At 39.9% G+C, this 18099-nt stretch overlaps 1 protein-coding gene across 3 annotated transcripts in view; it reads right to left on the bottom strand.

Annotated features, from left to right (window-relative positions):
* The window catches only part of VWA8 (von Willebrand factor A domain containing 8), a 201613-nt gene that overhangs the window by 140333 nt on the left and 43181 nt on the right, over positions 1-18099 (bottom strand). For 2 of the 3 annotated variants that reach the window (XM_075139308.1, XM_075139307.1), the window contains exons 6-12: positions 12449-12613; positions 11985-12034; positions 11546-11654; positions 8525-8629; positions 5004-5135; positions 3559-3693; positions 3401-3478 (exon numbers count right to left, since the gene is read on the bottom strand). In XM_075139308.1, coding sequence (XP_074995409.1) covers positions 3401-3478; positions 3559-3693; positions 5004-5135; positions 8525-8629; positions 11546-11654; positions 11985-12034; positions 12449-12613 — 774 coding nt within the window. The remainder of the gene's footprint in view (positions 1-3400; positions 3479-3558; positions 3694-5003; positions 5136-8524; positions 8630-11545; positions 11655-11984; positions 12035-12448; positions 12614-18099) is intronic. The other variant, XM_075139312.1, reaches the window with a different exon arrangement.

Genomic DNA, 18099 nt, shown 5'->3' on the forward strand with positions numbered 1-18099 from the left:
TCAAACTTCTCATAGCCTTCATCGCTGAATTACTGTATGAATTAATACATTTAACATTTGTTCTGTCATTAAACTATCCTATTACTTTGCTATGCAAAGCCCCTGAGATGTTATTACATATTTTAAGAAAAACAAATGCATTCTTAAAATTTATCAGAAGATGTATAGCTCAGCTACATTCAATCATTTTTTTATACACTGCTTCCTGCAAAAACTTTTGAAGATTATTTAAGACATTGTACATAGGAAATATCTATATGTATAGATACACGTGGATCTTACGTAGACTTGTCTACACAGGAATTTATAGTGAACAAAAGAGTCATCTATTTGCCTTAGCGATACTGTTTAATATCACCAAAAAGCCTCTCTATAAAAACCCTTTGCCCTTCGAACTTTATCAAACCCTGGTAAAACCAAAGGAAAGGTTCACTTCAGTGGGAAATACTTCAAACTCTTCGCCTAGATTTTATTTCTGTAGGAATTACAGATCCCTCTGAAAGAAAGATGTTTACTGAGTAACTAATTTCATTGTCAGCCCTTCTCATGTGTCTCCAAAAAGGAAGTCTTCCATTCCTATTCAGCGAAGCCATACTGATTAAAGGTAGGATCTTGAAAAACAGTGGCCATGTTTTTAACCAAATAGTTGTCTAATTTTGCTGGTAAGTACCCAATATTGTATTGCGTGCAACAAAACAAGAGTTAGGGTGTGCCTGTCCTTAAGCAGGTTTGTCAAGTTGCAGAAGTTATTTTCCTGGGATGATTTACAGTGTTATGTTTACAGTGACAAGTGCAGAGAGAAGCATGCAGGCTAGCTGGACACACTCAGTCCTGGCTCAGGAACTACGCGTCTATCTTAATATACCACTGTACAGAAGGTAATAGGTGCTCTGGGAATCCAGGTATATTATTATGAACACAACATTGCGTTGATGAGGCTATGTAGCTTTTGAACCCAAATCTGCTTGCACCTGGCCATGCTGAAGTGTAAGAAAAAGGCACAAGTCACCTGTCTGACTCCATCTATGCAGACACAGTTTCAGAGTCCTCGCCTTTACCGCTGAAGCCATATAAGGGGAAGGAAAAGCAGTGGGATCCTGTCTGGGGAGCTCTCAACAGTGCAGGTAAACATAAAATGGACTGTCTTTCTTTTTTCATCATCAGTACTATTTCTCTTTTCTATTTTCTCTCACTTTTTGTCTGTTTCAACCCTTCAACCTCACCACCCATTTCTGTCAGTGCCTCTCTCTCCCCACATGCCATTGCACTTCCAAATCAGCTGCCACTGCCATTTCTTCCTTTGGAGGTCTCCATGCTGCCTGGGAAAAATTTAAAGAAGCAAAGGGATGGAAGAAAGAGGCCAATATATTGCATTAAATCTGATGCTAATGTTCCCCTGCAGCATTGCCAATTATCACTTATAACTGCAAATCCTGTGATATTTGGTGTATTTTGACTCACAAGGTCATGGGAGACTCTTGACTTCATATTTTATTTGAGAGTGTTTTCATTCCTCAAGGTTATGGAGAAAACCGTACATGTGTGATCTCTACTGTGAAAAGCTAGCAAATCAACTAATTCTACTTTTTAATCTTGTAATTTTTCAGTTTATGTCACAAGGTTAGAATGTATCAAGATCTAAGACTGTCAATTCTTTCCAAACACATGCAGAGCAACCACTGGCTATGGAAGGTCACTGTTAAGCATGACAGAGCTTGGGGTTTGCAAAAAAACCCTAGTGCTGTGAGAAAGCCTGAAGCACTGTCCGGATTAAATCAAAGGGAAAAATCCTAAACGTACCGCAGCCCCACTGTGCCATGTTTACCATACTCCAAGACAACTGACAGCTCCAAAACCTTCATTCCTTTGTTATTCTGTACATCCAACCCTCCTGGAACCATTACTACTACTTCTATGTTAACCTTTTTAAATATGAACTTTACATTTTACTTAGTAAAAACATTCACTCTGCCCTTACTTTTTCAATTACTGTAAATTTGTTCTTCCAACTCATGAAAAATGCAGCTAGAACAACAAGCTCCTTGCCACCACCTTCAAAGCCCATGGACGCCCATTTTAAGGCAACAATGTCAAGTGCCTATCCATGTCTCAAAGAGTGTTAATGCACACTTTGCCCCAGATTTATCTTTAAAGCCACATCTGTGCTAAGACACAACGTAAATAAATTAGCAACCATTAGGCTAAGGGTGGAAGAAAATTACTGTCTGTTTGTTATAGCACCTATGAATAATGAAGTTAATATGCACTGAATGTATTATGTATATATTACATTTAAACACCAGCCCTCATTTTATATTTCTAGGATGCAACATTTTTGAACATGGAACTTTATCTTCTAATCTCTACTGCAACACAGTCCCACCACAACTGTAATTGTCAGACTAAACAGAAATGTAAAAAAAGAAAAGGCACAGAATTTATAATATTGATTAGAATTCCACATGTTAGGCATCAGAAAAAATAAACATGTAAGAGGATCTTGACAGAAGAAACAAAAAAAAAAAAAACACAACAGAAGAAAGATTAATCCTGCGGAACATGAGAATAACTTTAAAAAAATTCCCCAGAAACATAAAACCCATTATGTATTCTCAATACAATAAAGAAACTGTCTTCCATAATAAAAAAAAAATAGTGTTGATAATGGAGAATTCCATTTTAAGATTAAATAGCATATGGACAAAAAAAAAAAGGAACGACAAAAGGTCTTCCGGAGGCATTCAACATGCATGAATTAAAAATGGTCACCACTCTGACCTAAAGGCAGCAAACATACTTCAAAAGAGAAAAAAAAATCCAAAAAGGAGGAGACACAAAAGAAAGTTTTCTTTATGACACTCAGTCATGCCAAATCACAGAATGAGTTGTCAATTCTCTGTGGCTAGGAGAAAGACCACTGTGTTAAATGATTCTCCTTACATTTTATTTAGATTACCTCTCTTTCACATTCACAATGAAGTCAATAAAATCGAAGGAAAGCAGTATCAGGGCTAGTTTATATGTAATAACACTGACAATGTTTATATGTTATTACATATAAACTAGCCCTGATACTGCTTTCCTTCGATTTTATTGCGGCACAGTACCCCCTCTGTTTAGACCTGCAATAAGAAGAGGTTTTAGATAAGCATTCTAACAGAGAGAGTAAAAAATGCTCTACAATGATCCAAAAACTTTGCCATCTTTGAAATCTTCGCTATCCTTTTTTTAAACCCGTATCAGTAATTATCAGTGATTTTAAAAGCTGCAGCTGTATATGAACATAGCTGCAGCTTTTAAAATCACTGAGAGAGAGAGAGAGAATATACACAAAGAATCAATGTCTGTGTATTATATTTTAGATCATATTTAAAGCAGCAGCAGCAGATAGTTTACTTACCTGGTACAGCATGATAGGTTCTATGCTGTATCCCAGTATATCAGCAAACTCCTTAGCAATAACCGTTTTGCCACAGCCCTAAAAAGTTAGAAAATAAGAACTAGATTACATTCTAAGGAACGTGGGGAAGGAGGGAGAAGAGAAATTTAAATTCTTACTTTTCCTCCAATTAAACACATATCTTTAACCATATGGGATTGCATCATTTCTGCCAACAGTTGATTATGGCTGGAAGTCCTTATGAAAGTATCTGATCGAGGATGCTTTTTTAACAGCCCAGTCCCAGCTGGAACCTATAAGGGGAAAAAAAAAAAAATCAAAATGCTAAATAAGCTATACTGTGGCTTTGTGTGGACGGAGCTACGCCTCTCCAAAACTACTGTAATATTTTGCTGATATTGTCATCCATCAAACTTAAATCTTTCACTTAAAAAACATTCAATCATATAATTTCTAATAGACAACCTCCTTCGCCCACTCTTCATGAAAAAAAAAAACAAAATGTGAACCAATTCAATTACAGCATTGGGGTCTGCCAAGAACTTGAGGCTGTTTGTGCTAGAGACAAAATATAAAAATGACCAATATTTATTGCTCATCAGAGAAACATGGAAGAGAAAGAGCAATTTGTATTGTGAAAATCTGAAGGAGCTACTTTGACCAGAACTTTGGAGACTTTCAATCGTTCCCCACGTTAAGGCACTTGCTATGTTTCCACTTCCCATTCTAGTCTGGGAACCTTTTCATCTGCAAACTCTGCATGCCCTCCTGTTCCCGAAGAGACATTCTGCAGACCTATTTTCAGAAGGTATCACCTACACGTCAAACGAAAGCAAAAATCTTCCCCTCAGAAAAAAGCTCACCTTCTTCTGACAAATTCCCATTTGCTGCTGTTCCCCTTTTCACTTTGTCATGGTACAAACTCTCTGAGGATATTCCTCACCAATGTTAATATGATCTCTCTCTGAGAGATCCACTAATTCACCTTCTTTACAGACTCTCTAGACTCTCCAAATTCGACATTAACTTCAAATTCTCAGATCAGCATCTGTTTCCTGAATAAGACCTTATTTCACCACCTAGCAGGTCATAAACTTCATTGGAAGAAATTCAAACTAATCATATTTGATGTGATTACTTTTGTTCCATTTTCCCAACATCCTGTGTCGGAACATTACCAAGCACTCATTAGATTTTATTTGAAGTGTAGACAAAGACAGACTATTGTTTTTATTAAAAGAAAAAGGGAAAGCAGCACCAAGAGCATCATAAGTACTCTCTGTTATTCTAACCCAATAAGAAAAAGTGAAATTTAGAGGCTCTTCTTTCATCCATTCTTTAGCATTTCTTTTAACACAAGAAACTTAAATGAATCACATGCAGGCAAGTATGAGTTTATCTAGAAATAAAATCTTGTGTATCTATAACCTAATATTCCAGTATCTAAATGCTTTTCTAATAAATATCATGTGTTACTCTACCAAAAAAAATTCAGTGCAAATGAGTTTTAGTATCAACTCTAAGTGTCAAATTCTCGATGAGATGAAAACAAGTTAATGTTATCTAAAAATATACATAGTTTGATGAACATATAAATTCATACCTGGAATGTCACTTCTTTTTCACCAATCTGGACAGTTACATCAGCCTTGAAGGGTTTGTTTCCATGTACACTTTCTACTTTTGTAATCCTTCTGGGAAGCAAGTGGCTTTCTGAATCGTGAAGCTCAAAACGCTGCAGAATTAGGGGGTGGAGGAAATTAATTATTAAATATAGCTTTCTGGTTTTTAAACCTGTTCCTTCTGAAAACAAGGCCAGAAGTATATTCAAGATTAATTGCTTGTGAAGTCCTAAATCCATTTACTTTACTTCAACTTTTACTTCACATACCTGTGTTCACATGCTTGATAGCCTATATATTTTACATTTAAAACCAAAGCAAAAAGACTGTAAACCATCTACTTATTTTGACTGTAGTGACAGATGTAAAGTGAAAATGTCATATGGTGACTTTGCCAAGTCTTAGCCTGACAGACCAAAATAATAAGAGAAACAGATGATAGCCTTTAGCATGTGTAATAATAGATCACCTATCTTTGCAGGTCATTACAACGAATTGCAGATTTAAACATCTGGCTACCAATAAAAATAACCATCAAACATTATGTTTATTTAGCTCCACAGCCTTATCATACAATGAAAATTGAGGACAACATGTACAAATTAAGCCTTCAGCATGTTCTGGGTATATCAAGGACAAAACCCAGGACATTTGTCTTCCCAATCCTCTTTTGAGCATTATACTCTCTATTTTATGCTGTATATAGAAAGCATGAAAACCATCTAAAAAATCCTGTAAAAAGTCTATTTTGTTGGGAAAGGGGAAGTCATATCAGGGGGGTTTATGGACAAAAAAAGCCACTAATTGAAATTACTGAACTCACAGAGCCATTTTATTCAACAGAGTGAAAGCTGAGTAAACAAGAGAAAAAAGAACATTATCCAACTCCTTAGAATTCTTAGGAAAAAATTTTCTTTAAACAGAAGTCACTAATGTAAAATAACTCTTAAAAAGAATGTAGTTTTATTACTACTAAGATTCACAGCACCACCTATTAAAGTTTAGAAAGAAAACTGAGATGCATTCATACAAACACTTTGGCTCTTCATGACTTTGTAAATTCCCATTCTGGAACAAAAGCCTACAAAAATTTCATGTTGAAACATGAAGTTAAGATAAATGTGCTTCAGTAAAGGGCTGCACCAAATTATATTCTTGTCATAACAGCTGAGTCTACTTCAGATACCATTAAACATTTAAACAACAACAGAGGACAAGAATGCCTACTGAGTAGTATCTCAAACTATGATTCTAAGAAATGCTCCAACTATGACTCTGTGAAATGAACTACAGATGTTCTCACTCTTATGTTCATTAGTAAATTGTAATATTCTTACTAAGTTAATGGCATTTTGGATAGGGCCAAAGCTGCTCATACACAAAATTGCAAACTGCTGTACACTAAAATCCCTTAATCAGATACCAACAAAAGAAAATAATTGTGAGCAAGCAAGAAGATTTTCTGCACCAGCAGCCTCTGTATCAAACAAGGAAGATTTGGAGACAGCAGCAGCAGACCTTGTACACAAAGGTCTTGGGAGCCTACAATTTCTAAGGTGTTTTTTTGGTTTGGGTTTTTTGGGGGGAGGGGGGTTGTTTTGTTTGTTTCTTTGTTTTTCTTTCTGGAAATCTGTAGAAAGGTAGAGTAAGAAATCATCTTGCTTCTGCCATACTCCTCTCCCTCACATTTCTTATGGAATGAAAAAAAAACATTTCTTATCCATATTTAATACAGTTCTGGCACTGCTATTACTAAAATAGCATTATAAACAGAAGTTCCTCAGTACAACCAGTTATTTTCTGTATTTCTTAAGGTTCATTGCTCAACAAGATTTGTTGTGTGCAAATAGAATAAAATTCCAAATAAGATTACATGTACTTGTTGACATAATGGGACAAGTTCGTATAAGTAGTGATGAGGAAGAGTATTAAAAAAAAAAGGAAAATTAACACAGAAAAATGTAAATGATAAGGAGATATTTAAAAGTAGACAATCATTGAGAAAGAATATTTTACTAGTCAAATCAACCTGTCTTACAGAGGAAGCAAAAGCATGCACAACACAAAAAATTAAATAAAAGAAATCGAAAATGGAAGAAGCTGATGGTACCGAACATAAAGACATTCACCATCTATAACTGATAGGGGAAACAAAATTACATAAAGGATTTAAAATAAAGGCATATTAAGAACAGAAGTGACTGTTACTGCTCTGCTAACAGTGAGAAGTCTGTTTCCACCCAGACCATGGTTCTTATGGGCAATTTCAATCACATGTGGTGGAAGGGCAACACAGCGTGACACAATCAATCTAGATTTCTGAGGCTGCCTGGAATAACATCTCAACACAAGCACTGCACGGGCTAGGCAGGGGTGATGCACAGACGATTCCTGCCATTCACAAATAAGGAGCAATTGGTTGTGGATGTGGCAATCAACGGCAGCCTTGGCTGTAGCAACCACGAAATAATGGAGTTCAAAATCCTGAGGGAAAGTGATCAAGGCAAGTAACAGACTATAGAACCTGGATTTCAGGCCAGATTGGCTTATTCAGAGAAGTGGTAGATAGGACCCCACAGGAGGCAGCTTTGAAGGTTCATGAAAGCTAGCAGGTCATTCAGGACAACGTCCTTCAAATGCAAGGACTGTCCATCCCAAAACTCAGGAAGAGAAGTGGGAGATAGCCCAGTTAAACAGGGAATACAGGACTGAGCTCCAATGCAAAAAGGCAGTATATGGGAGGTGTCAGCAGGGATGGGCTACAAACATTTCCATGACATGTAGGCTTGGTTTCAGGAAAAACAAAAATTCAGTAGGTACAAAGCTGGTTATTTCTAAATATGCACGTACAAATAACTTCTAATTTTGAGGACTGAAAGAGCTGGGTAAGATGCTCTAAGTGGTGAATGCTAATTTTCAACAACATACATAACTCCTACAACATATTAAAAAATGAAAGAAAGCCAGCACTGTGCTAAAGTTTTAAAAGGATAAATAAACCTAACATAATTATAGGCTTTGTAAGCTATTATTAAACATGGACAAAACAACAAAACAGATCTGACCAACAACAAGCAACAAAATGCTAACACAAACCAAAACCAGAGACTAATGTAATCTATAATCATTGTGCATGTGATCTCTATTGTCATTTTAATACCTCCTCTTAAAGGTCAAATGCCAGAGGTATTTTTTAAGCATTTGACTACCTTAACCATATAAGTAGCTACTTTCAAGTTAATTAACCACTTATACAATGAGGGTTTTTCTGTAGTCTTGAACGGAGGTCTAAACATTCTACAGAACATAGAAGTTTCACCTTTCACTATAATGAAATCTACTAGCTTATGAAGTTTTTTTTTAAATACTGTTTTAGAATCAGCTGTTTAGTTTACTTAAGATTTCTTTTTTTTTACAGAAGTAGTGAAGTAACATTAATCAGGAGAACTACTATCATAATCCATCACTCCCTGGAATTATAACATATATGTGCAATACTTACTTTTAATGCATCTTTGACTGCAGTCTTGCCTTCCTTTCCAAGGAAAACTTTATAGGGGTAAAGCCAGTCAATTACATTCTGGACTGACATCATAGGAAAGGAATCCTAATTCAAATTAAAAAATAAAAATTAAAAAAAAATTATTGGCTCATTCTGTCACCAGCCATTAACCTGAAAATCCTATATAGCACTGAACTTAAAATAAAACTGTAAGGGCAATATACAAATGACCACTACATGCAGTATTTAATCAAATGTCAAAACAGGCATTTCTCAGATGCAATTCATTACAATATAAATGTCTAAAGTAGATGAGAAGAACTACGTCCTAAAAATTACTTTCTTTCCTGTGCATAAATGGAAGCTACGGTGACTGGCTCAGATACCTAAAGAAATTTAAGGTTAGGAGACACAAATCCCACCACAGGTAACTGAGTTTCTAGAAAGGAATCAATATGACAAGAAAACTACATTAATGATGTACTCATTCACAGCAATTTCTAGTATTTAATTTTGATTCTATTACGTTGTACAGATTCTACTTAAGAAATCAATTTCTAGAAATTTCTGAACAGTTTGATCAAAACTGTTTTGTTTTGAAATGAGTTACTAAGTATGCTTGCACTTTCTACACAAAACTGAAAACAACTTTTTTTTTTTACTATCTCCTTGTTAGTTGTAAGTACTAACCCTTTTGTCAGCTGCTGCCTGAACTAGACAAAGATTCGATTATTTTGCTGCAGTAATAGAGAAAGAAATGGAAGTGCATTTATGAATACTCAAGAAACATATGCATAAAGCCTTTCATGGTGAAAAAAGTGTTTCAAAAACCCTAAAGTAATGCTTGATTGTTTCAAAGAAGACTTGCAAATTTTTAAGGACTACTTGTGTGTAACACTAGTGAAAAAAAGTCGGTGGACTGGCACTACTTTTTTAAGCCTTCATCAAAGTAAGTAAAAAGTAAATAATATAATTCAAATAAAATCAACTGATTTTCAGTTATACACTTGGATTTACATAGGCACCCTACTGAAAGAAGAGTTGCTTAGAAGTGAAATCAGGAGATGCATATTTTATGAAATGCATAATTCAATTCATACTTATAATCAGTAATACTATTTATAATGTTCCATATTAAAAAAAGATCAGTAAAAATAAACCATTTAAGGCACTGTAGTAAATGTACTGCTTAAAGGATCAGGGAGGCCTTTATTGCATTTTAAAAGCCCTCTGTCTACTTATAAAGACCTAAGATAAAATTTGTCCACGTTATCTCAAATTAATAACAATTAGAATGACGTGTATGTAATTAGCCTCTTCAGAACAGCACCCTATAAAAAAATTCTCCCTTTCAGCAGGCAGGAGTTTTCAACCTAAGAAATACATTTTGGGACTGTGTGAATCCATGATAGAAGATAACCTAGTCATTACAATGCATTCCCTCTACACTTTTAAACGGTTAAATCAACCAAGCTAGAAATAGAAGATGGCAGTGACCCAGAATGCGAAGGAAAAATGTTGTAGCCAGAATCACTGAGAACAGCCGGCTTAGAAAACCAAGTGATTAAAACTAATTCTAAAAGAAACAGTTCTCATCTACCTAAAAAAGACACTGTCATACAAGGATAACACTTCACATTCTCTAATGTAAAATAAAACGCTTCCTTCACTCCATAGTTTAGATAATAGCTTAGGGCTCATTTTCTTTCCATTACTCTGAAAGCCATCTGGCATTCATTTAAAAATAATTTTTCACTACAGGGCTCAAACAATAAAAAGTTGCAATTTATTTTAAAATCCAACATGTATTTCTTTCCTAAAGCCCTCCAAATACCATTTCATTTCTCTGAACTTGAATTTTAATCACTTCTTAACATCTGACGTAGTATCACTAATTCAGAAAAAAATTATGTCTGTAAGTATCCAGCACAACTGAGGGGACTGAGCACCACAGTAACACAAGTAATTGGTATGTTTTAATGTATATAATCCAATAAAATATGTAGAAGTAATCTTCCACTGAGCAGTACCGTAGGTAAAATGATTGCACAGGAGACACAACAGAGAATTATCCTAAGAGACCTTTCTACAGACACCTGCACCTTGGAGAGAAGGTTTGAGAAGCTGTCCTGGTATTTCACCCTCCTGGGTTGAAATCTTCCCACAGGCAAAAGGGTACCAACCCCTCTCTCTCTTTCTACAGAAGTCATCTCCCTGACTTCCTTCAAGAGGCACCTTCTGTTTTTACTTTGACTTTTTACCACGTAATTATAAAGTCCAAGGGACAAAAGCCTGTCAGGGAAAGCAGAAAGACTGCCACAGCTTTAGTCCTGACCTGCCTGATCTGCCACTGTGAACTCAGCAAGCGTACAAGTGTTATATTTCCCTATGGACTGTAGCTGTCAGAAAGTATTGCATCTTCAGGTGTGCACAACCTGCATCTTCAGGTAACCCTCTATGTATGCTTATTCTAAATCCACCAGCCAACCCAAAGACCTAATGTAGGCTTCATCTCATACAACTTAACTGTCTCCTATACCCACATTAGAATAGTTGTTTTGGGTCCTTTTAGGTGTCAATGAAGAGTAATAGGTGTCTTTGTAACGCAGTCAATCTGATTTACATGCATACCATTAAATCAGAAGCACTTTTACGTTGTGACTTTTATTTCTCTCCATTGACTACCTCAGTATCATCAGGTAAACTGTAGATGCCCCTGAAGTCAGGCAAGATGATTTCGCAGAATATAAACCATTATTTTGAGCACTAAGATACATTTAGTCACATCACAAATCCTGTGTCATGCCATACTTTGTCCTTTAGTATTATGCTATATACTTAATTAAAGTATTATCCAGAGATATCTGACTAAAGCTTTTCTCCCTCAAACCATCCTTAGTCTTTTCGGGTTTATTTTTTAAATGTTCATGTTAATCATCTTCTAACAACACGAATAATCCAGATCTAATTTTGAGAAATTTTAAGACCATACAGTTTCACAGCACATGTGTATGCACATACCAAAATCTGAACAGCAACCGATAAGCTGTCTAAAGGAAAATCTGGAAGTCCCAATGTAGAAGATTCTTGAGAGCAGAGAGTTGTAGCAAAAGACAGGAGCTGAGAAATTCTGCATAGGAAAAAGTAATTACAGAGTTTTAAACATGTTATCTATATTTAAAATACTAAAGCCTAAAAATTTAAATACAGTACAAGATGCTGAAACTATTTCTGAGCGCAAATAAGTAAGGTGTGATTGAAGTCCTAAAGCATTAAGGATTCATTATATGAAGGCTGCATATGAAAAGCTGTGTGAGCATACACCCACACATATTAAAAAACTTCTTCAGTTCTGGTCTCTATGCAGTGATAGAAGACACAAAAATAGCAAGGAATCCTGAAAGGACATTGCTTTTCTTCATTCATTCCATTTTTATTTTTCTTAATTATGAAAAATTACCTCTCCGGGGAGATGTTTGATCCAATTGAATATAATAGCTGAAGATGGTCCTGAAAATAGAACATAAAATCACAGAGTAAATTAATTTTGGGATCATTCTGTGGGTCACAGCTCACAATATATGAGGCGTTTTCTATTTTTCCCTCTAATTTAGACATGAGTCTACTCGGTCCTTGACACAGAATTAATTTTATTAAAAAAAAAAAAAACAAACACCAAGAAAAAGAAAGATTATCAAATCTTTCTTTTAGGGTTATATGCGTTACAGAAGTTATTTTTCTGCTGCAGCATTCCTTGGCAACTCTAAGCCTGCTTTTCAGGAATTTATCAGGCCCCAGTATGAAAAATACCCTTTAAGATAAATTTATTACTCAAGGATTCTTTTCAGAGGGGAGGTAAGTAAAACATAATGTCAAAATATTAACTCTACTCAGTACAGATAATGCTAAGGTAAGGACAGTTACCTTAAAGGGCAGATGATAAACGTCTCTAGCTTGAAATCGAGAGCGAAGGGGTGGATCCAAAGGATTACCAGAGTATTTAGGTACTGGCAAGCCCAATGCTATCACTCGAAAATCTTCACTAACCCGAACAATCTTCCATGAATCTAACTCTGATTTTGTATGATCCTAAATGAATTAAAATAAAGCAACAAGAAGAAAAAAAACCATCACGTCATTAAAAAGTTATGATGATTAAGCTGCAGATTGCCTAACAGCCCTGGTCCTTCAGCCTAAATGTGGTAATGTTCTCATCCTTTATTCAGAGAGGCTAGAAAGCATTGAACTAGTCAAATTTGTGGATGGTAAAAGCAAGTTTTTCCAAAATGGACGTAGATAGAATGCTTGATTAGGTGCAGCTTTCAGGCCTGTAACAATTTGACTGAAGACCCCACAGATGGTTAAAGCTGAAAAGGTATCATTACAACATTGTTTTCACAAAGAATAGCAAATAAACAGACCACAAAATTTATTTTATTCTAAAACGTTAGAAGTGGGTTACCATGAACAAGTTTTTTTTCTTCTTTCTTCCCCACTTATAACTGCAAAGGTGTCGTGGTTTAACCCCAGCCAGCAAAAATAAACGCCACGCAGCCGCTCGATCACCCCCCCCCGGTGGGATGGGGGAGAGAATCGGGAGGGCACAAGTAGGAAAGCTCCCGGGTTGAGATAAAAACAGTTTAATAATTGAAATAAAACTAAGTAGAACAGTAATAATAACAATGAGAACAACAACAATAACAGAATACACAAAGCAGGCAATGCACAACGCAACCGCTCACCGACCACGGACCGCGTGTCACGAACGGGGTGCGAGCCCCGCCCCCTCCACACACCTGGTTTTTATACTGAGCATGATGTCACATGGTATAGAATACCCCATTGGCCAGCTGGGTCCACCACCCCGGCTGTGCTCCCTGTTTCCGGTGCAAGCATCACCCAGCAACAGCCAAAGCATCAATGGGCCATCAACGCTCCTTTCACACCGAACCCAAAACACAGCACACCCCCCAAGCTACTGGGAAGAAAGTTAACCCTGTCCCAGCTGGAACCAGGACAATATCCACCCCTTATTCTATACCATCTACATCATGCCCACGTCTCACATTTTCCCATACATTCCAATTAGTCACCGCTACTTTTCCCTGCCTTTTGATATATACACGCACAGAGATATCATTGCCTTAGTCCATGGGCCATCCCTCTAAAACGTCCGTTGAGTTCAATTAGTCCATGACTTCGGGTTCCACCTGTCATAACAGTCTTGCAGGGCAGGAGAGATGGTGTGTGGTCTTGGGCTCTTGCATGCGGAGGCCAGTTCTGGGCGCTCGTCCGGTTCTATCATTGTTGCACCTTGCTCAGTTTCATCAGAGTTCATCTTACATTAATCTGGGTGATTCTTACTGTAATACCGTTAATATGGCATATGGTAACCATAGAAGTGATGACATACAGTACTATGTAATAACTAACATCGTACAATTCAGTTCATTGGCTATTTTCAGTCAAAATCAAATCCCCTTCAGGTACACACCGGACTTCCCCATCCTTTCTCATCACCCACCAAGTGCACCCAGGTCCCTGAGCAAAAGCAATCCCACGGATGGGTTTTCCCTTGCCAGAGGCAGGAGCAACCCAGACTGTCTTCCTCAGCATATTCCTCATATGCACGACAGGGACTTTATCCCCCTCTACAGCACGTAAGGGTTTGGATTGGGCAGGGCCAGCTCGAGTGACAGATCCCCTAGTGTTGACTAACCAGGTGGCCTTTGCTAAATGTGTGTCCCAATGCTTGAATGTCCCACCGCCCATTGCCCTCAGTGTTGTCTTTAACAGCCCGTTGTATCGTTCAATTTTTCCGGAGGCTGGTGCATGGTAGGGGATGTGATAGACCCACTCAATGCCATGCTCTTTGGCCCAGGTGTCTATGAGGGTGTTTCGGAAGTGAGTCCCGTTGTCTGACTCAATTCTTTCTGGGGTGCCATGTCGCCATAGGACTTGTTTTTCAAGGCCCAGGATGGTGTTCCAGGCAGTGGCATGGGGCACAGGGTATGTTTCTAGCCAGCCGGTGGTTACTTCTACCATGGTGAGCACATAGCGCTTGCCCTGTCGGGTTTGTGGGAGCGTGATATAATCAATCGGCCAAGCCTCCCCATATTTGTATTTCAACCATCGTCCTCCATACCAAAGAGGCTTTACTCGCTTGGCTTGCTTGATTGCAGCGCATGTTTCACATTCGTGGATAACCTGTGCAATAGCGTCCATGGTTAAGTCCACCCCTCGATCACGAGCCCATCTATATGTTGCATCTCTCCCTTGATGGCCTGAGGCATCATGGGCCCACCGAGCTATAAATAATTCACCTTTATGTTGCCAGTCCAGATCTACCTGAGCTACTTCGATCTTGGCAGCCTGGTCCACCTGCTGGTTTTTTTGGTGCTCTTCACTGGCCCGACTCTTGGGTACATGAGCATCTACGTGACGTACTTTTACAACCAGGTTCTCTACCTGGGCAGCAATATCTTGCCACAATGCGGCAGCCCAGATGGGTTTACCTCTGCGCTGCCAGTTGTTCTGCTTCCACTGCTGCAACCATCCCCACAGGGCATTTGCCACCATCCATGAGTCAGTATAGAGATAAAGTACTGGCCATTTTTCTCGTTCAGCAATGTCCAAGGCCAGCTGGATGGCTTTCACCTCTGCAAACTGGCTCGATTCACCTTCTCCTTCAGCAGTTTCTGCAGCTTGGCATATAGGACTCCATACAGCAGCCTTCCATCTCCGATGTTTTCCCACAAGGTGACAGGACCCATCAGTGAACAGGGCATATTGCTTCTCGTTTTCTGGTAGTTTGTTATATGGTGGGGCTTCTTCAGCACGTGTCACCTCCTCCTCTGGGGATATTCCAAAATCTTTGCCTTCTGGCCAGTTCGTGATCACCTCCAAGATTCCTGGGCGACTGGGGTTTCCTATTCGGGCCCGTTGTGTGATCAGTGCGACCCACTTACTCCACGTAGCATCGGTTGCATGATGTGTAGAGGGGACCCTCCCTTTGAACATCCAGCCCAGCACCGGCAGTCGGGGTGCCAGGAGGAGCTGTGCTTCAGTACCAACCACTTTCGAAGCAGCTTGAACCCCTTCATATGCTGCCAATATCTCCTTCTCAGTTGGAGTGTAGCGGACCTCGGATCCTCTGTATCCCCGACTCCAGAACCCTAAGGGTCGACCTCGAGTCTCCCCTGGTGCTTTCTGCCAGAGGCTTCAGGTAGGACCATTCTCCCTGGCTGCGGTGTAGAGCACATTCTTCACATCTTGTCCTGCCCGGACTGGCCCAAGGGCTACTGCCTGAACTATCTCCTGTTTAATTTGTTCAAAGGCTTGTTGCTGCTCAGGGCCCCATTTGAAGTCGTTCTTCTTCCTGGTCACGTGATAGAGAGGGCTTACGATCTGACTGTAATTTGGAATATGCATTCTCCAAAAGCCCACAACGCCTAAGAAAGCTTGCGTTTCCTTTTTGTTAGTTGGTGGAGATACGGCTGTTATTTTATTGATCACATCCGTTGGGATCTGACGACGTCCGTCTTGCCATTTTATTCCTAAAAACTGGATCTCCTGTGCAGGTCCCTTGACCTTACTTCGTTTTATTGCAAAGCCGGCCTTCAGAAGGATTTGGACTATTCTCTCCCCTTTCTCGAAAACTTCCTCTGCTGTGTTGCCCCACACGATGATGTCATCAATGTATTGCAGGTGTTCTGGAGCCTCACCCTGTTCCAGTGCAGTGTGGATCAGTCCATGGCAAATGGTAGGGCTGTGTTTCCACTCCTGGGGCAGTTGGTTCCAGGTGTACTGGACACCCCTCCAAGTGAAAGCAAACTGTGGCCTGCACTCTGCCGCCAAAGGGATGGAGAAGAATGCATTAGCGATATCAGTTGTGGCGTACCACTTGGCTGCCTTTGACTCCAGTTCGTATTGAAGTTCTAGCATGTCCGGCACGGCAGCACTCAGTGGCGGTGTGACTTCGTTCAGGCCATGGTAGTCTACTGTTAGTCTCCACTCTCCATTGGACTTTCGCACTGGCCATATGGGACTGTTGAAGGGTGAACGAGTCTTACTGATCACTCCTTGGCTCTCCAGTCAACGAATCAGCTCATGGATGGGAATCAGGGAGTCTCGGTTGGTGCGGTATTGCCGCCGGTGCACTGTTGTGGTAGCAATTGGTACCTGTTGTTCTTGGACCTTCAACAACCCCACAACAGAAGGATCCTCTGAGAGACCGGGCAAGGTGGACAGCTGTTTAATTTCCTCCGTCTCCAGGGCAGCTATACCAAAAGCCCACCGGTATCCTTTTGGGTCCTTAAAATACCCTCCTAAGGTAGTCTATGCCAAGGATGCACGGAGCTTCTGGGCCAGTGACAATGGGGTGCTTCTGCCACTCATTCCCGGTTAGGCTCACTTCGGCCTCCAATACAGTTAACTCTTGGGATCCCCCTGTCACTCCAGAAATACAAATGGGTTCTGCCCCTTTATAGCCTGATGGCATCAGGGTACACTGTGCACCGGTGTCTACGAGAGCCTTATATTCTTGTGGATCTGATGTGCCAGGCCATCGAATCCACACAGTCCAGTAAACCCGGTTGTCCCTTTCCTCCACCTGGCTGGAGGCAGGGCCCCTCTAGTCCTGGTCATCATATTTGCTATCCACTTCTTGTAAGTATGAGTCAGAAGTCCCTTTGTTAAGGTCGGAAGTGGAATCAGCCCTTCTACTCTGTCTGGGGAATTCACTGGAGAGTGGAGCAGCAGTTTTCCTGGAAGAACCCCCTTTTGTGGTTGTTTTCCCTTGCAACTTATGTACCCGTGCCTGTAGGACTGAGGTAGGTTTTCCATCCCACTTCCTCATGTCCTCTCCATGGTCACGCAGGTAAAACCACAGGGTGCCCCGGGGTGTGTACCCACGATGTCTCCTCTCGTGAGCAGAGGGACGCTTGCTCCTAATGGCTGAGACGCTGGCCCGTGCAGGGGGGGAGCAGGACATATCCTCTTCGAGTTGCTGGACCTCCTGAGACAGTTTATCCACAGCAGAGACACAGGCCCGTAGGGAGGAAGAGAGACTTTCCTCATATTGCCGGAGTTGGCCAGCCAGTTCATCCACTGTTTGTTCCTCTCCATCTCTCCAGGTCATTATTGCCAATGAGTTTGCATGTGACGCTGGTGCGCTCCGTACAAACTTCCGTCACATGGGTCGGGTGCATTTGACTTCATCTGGGTCTTTGGATAACTGCTCGTTGTTCAGGTCATCATAAATCACTTCCAGCACAGCTAATTCTCTCAGGTACTGGATACCTCTCTCCATGGTGGTCCACTTGCCTGGGTGGCATATAACATCTTCCTTGAAGGGATACCTTTCCTTCACACCTGACAGGAGTCGCCTCCAGAGGCTGAGGACTTGTGCCCCTTGTCCAATCGCTTTGTCAATGCCCCCTTCCCTAGACAGGGATCCCAGCTGCTTGGCTTCCCTACCCTCTAATTCCAGGCTACTGGCCCCGTTATCCCAGCATCGGAGCAGCCAGGTGACAATGTGCTCCCCTGGGCGACGGCTGAAGTCTTTTCGCATATCT

The sequence above is a fragment of the Calonectris borealis genome, chromosome 1 (genome assembly GCF_964195595.1).
Source record: "Calonectris borealis chromosome 1, bCalBor7.hap1.2, whole genome shotgun sequence".
NCBI lineage: Eukaryota > Metazoa > Chordata > Aves > Procellariiformes > Procellariidae > Calonectris > Calonectris borealis.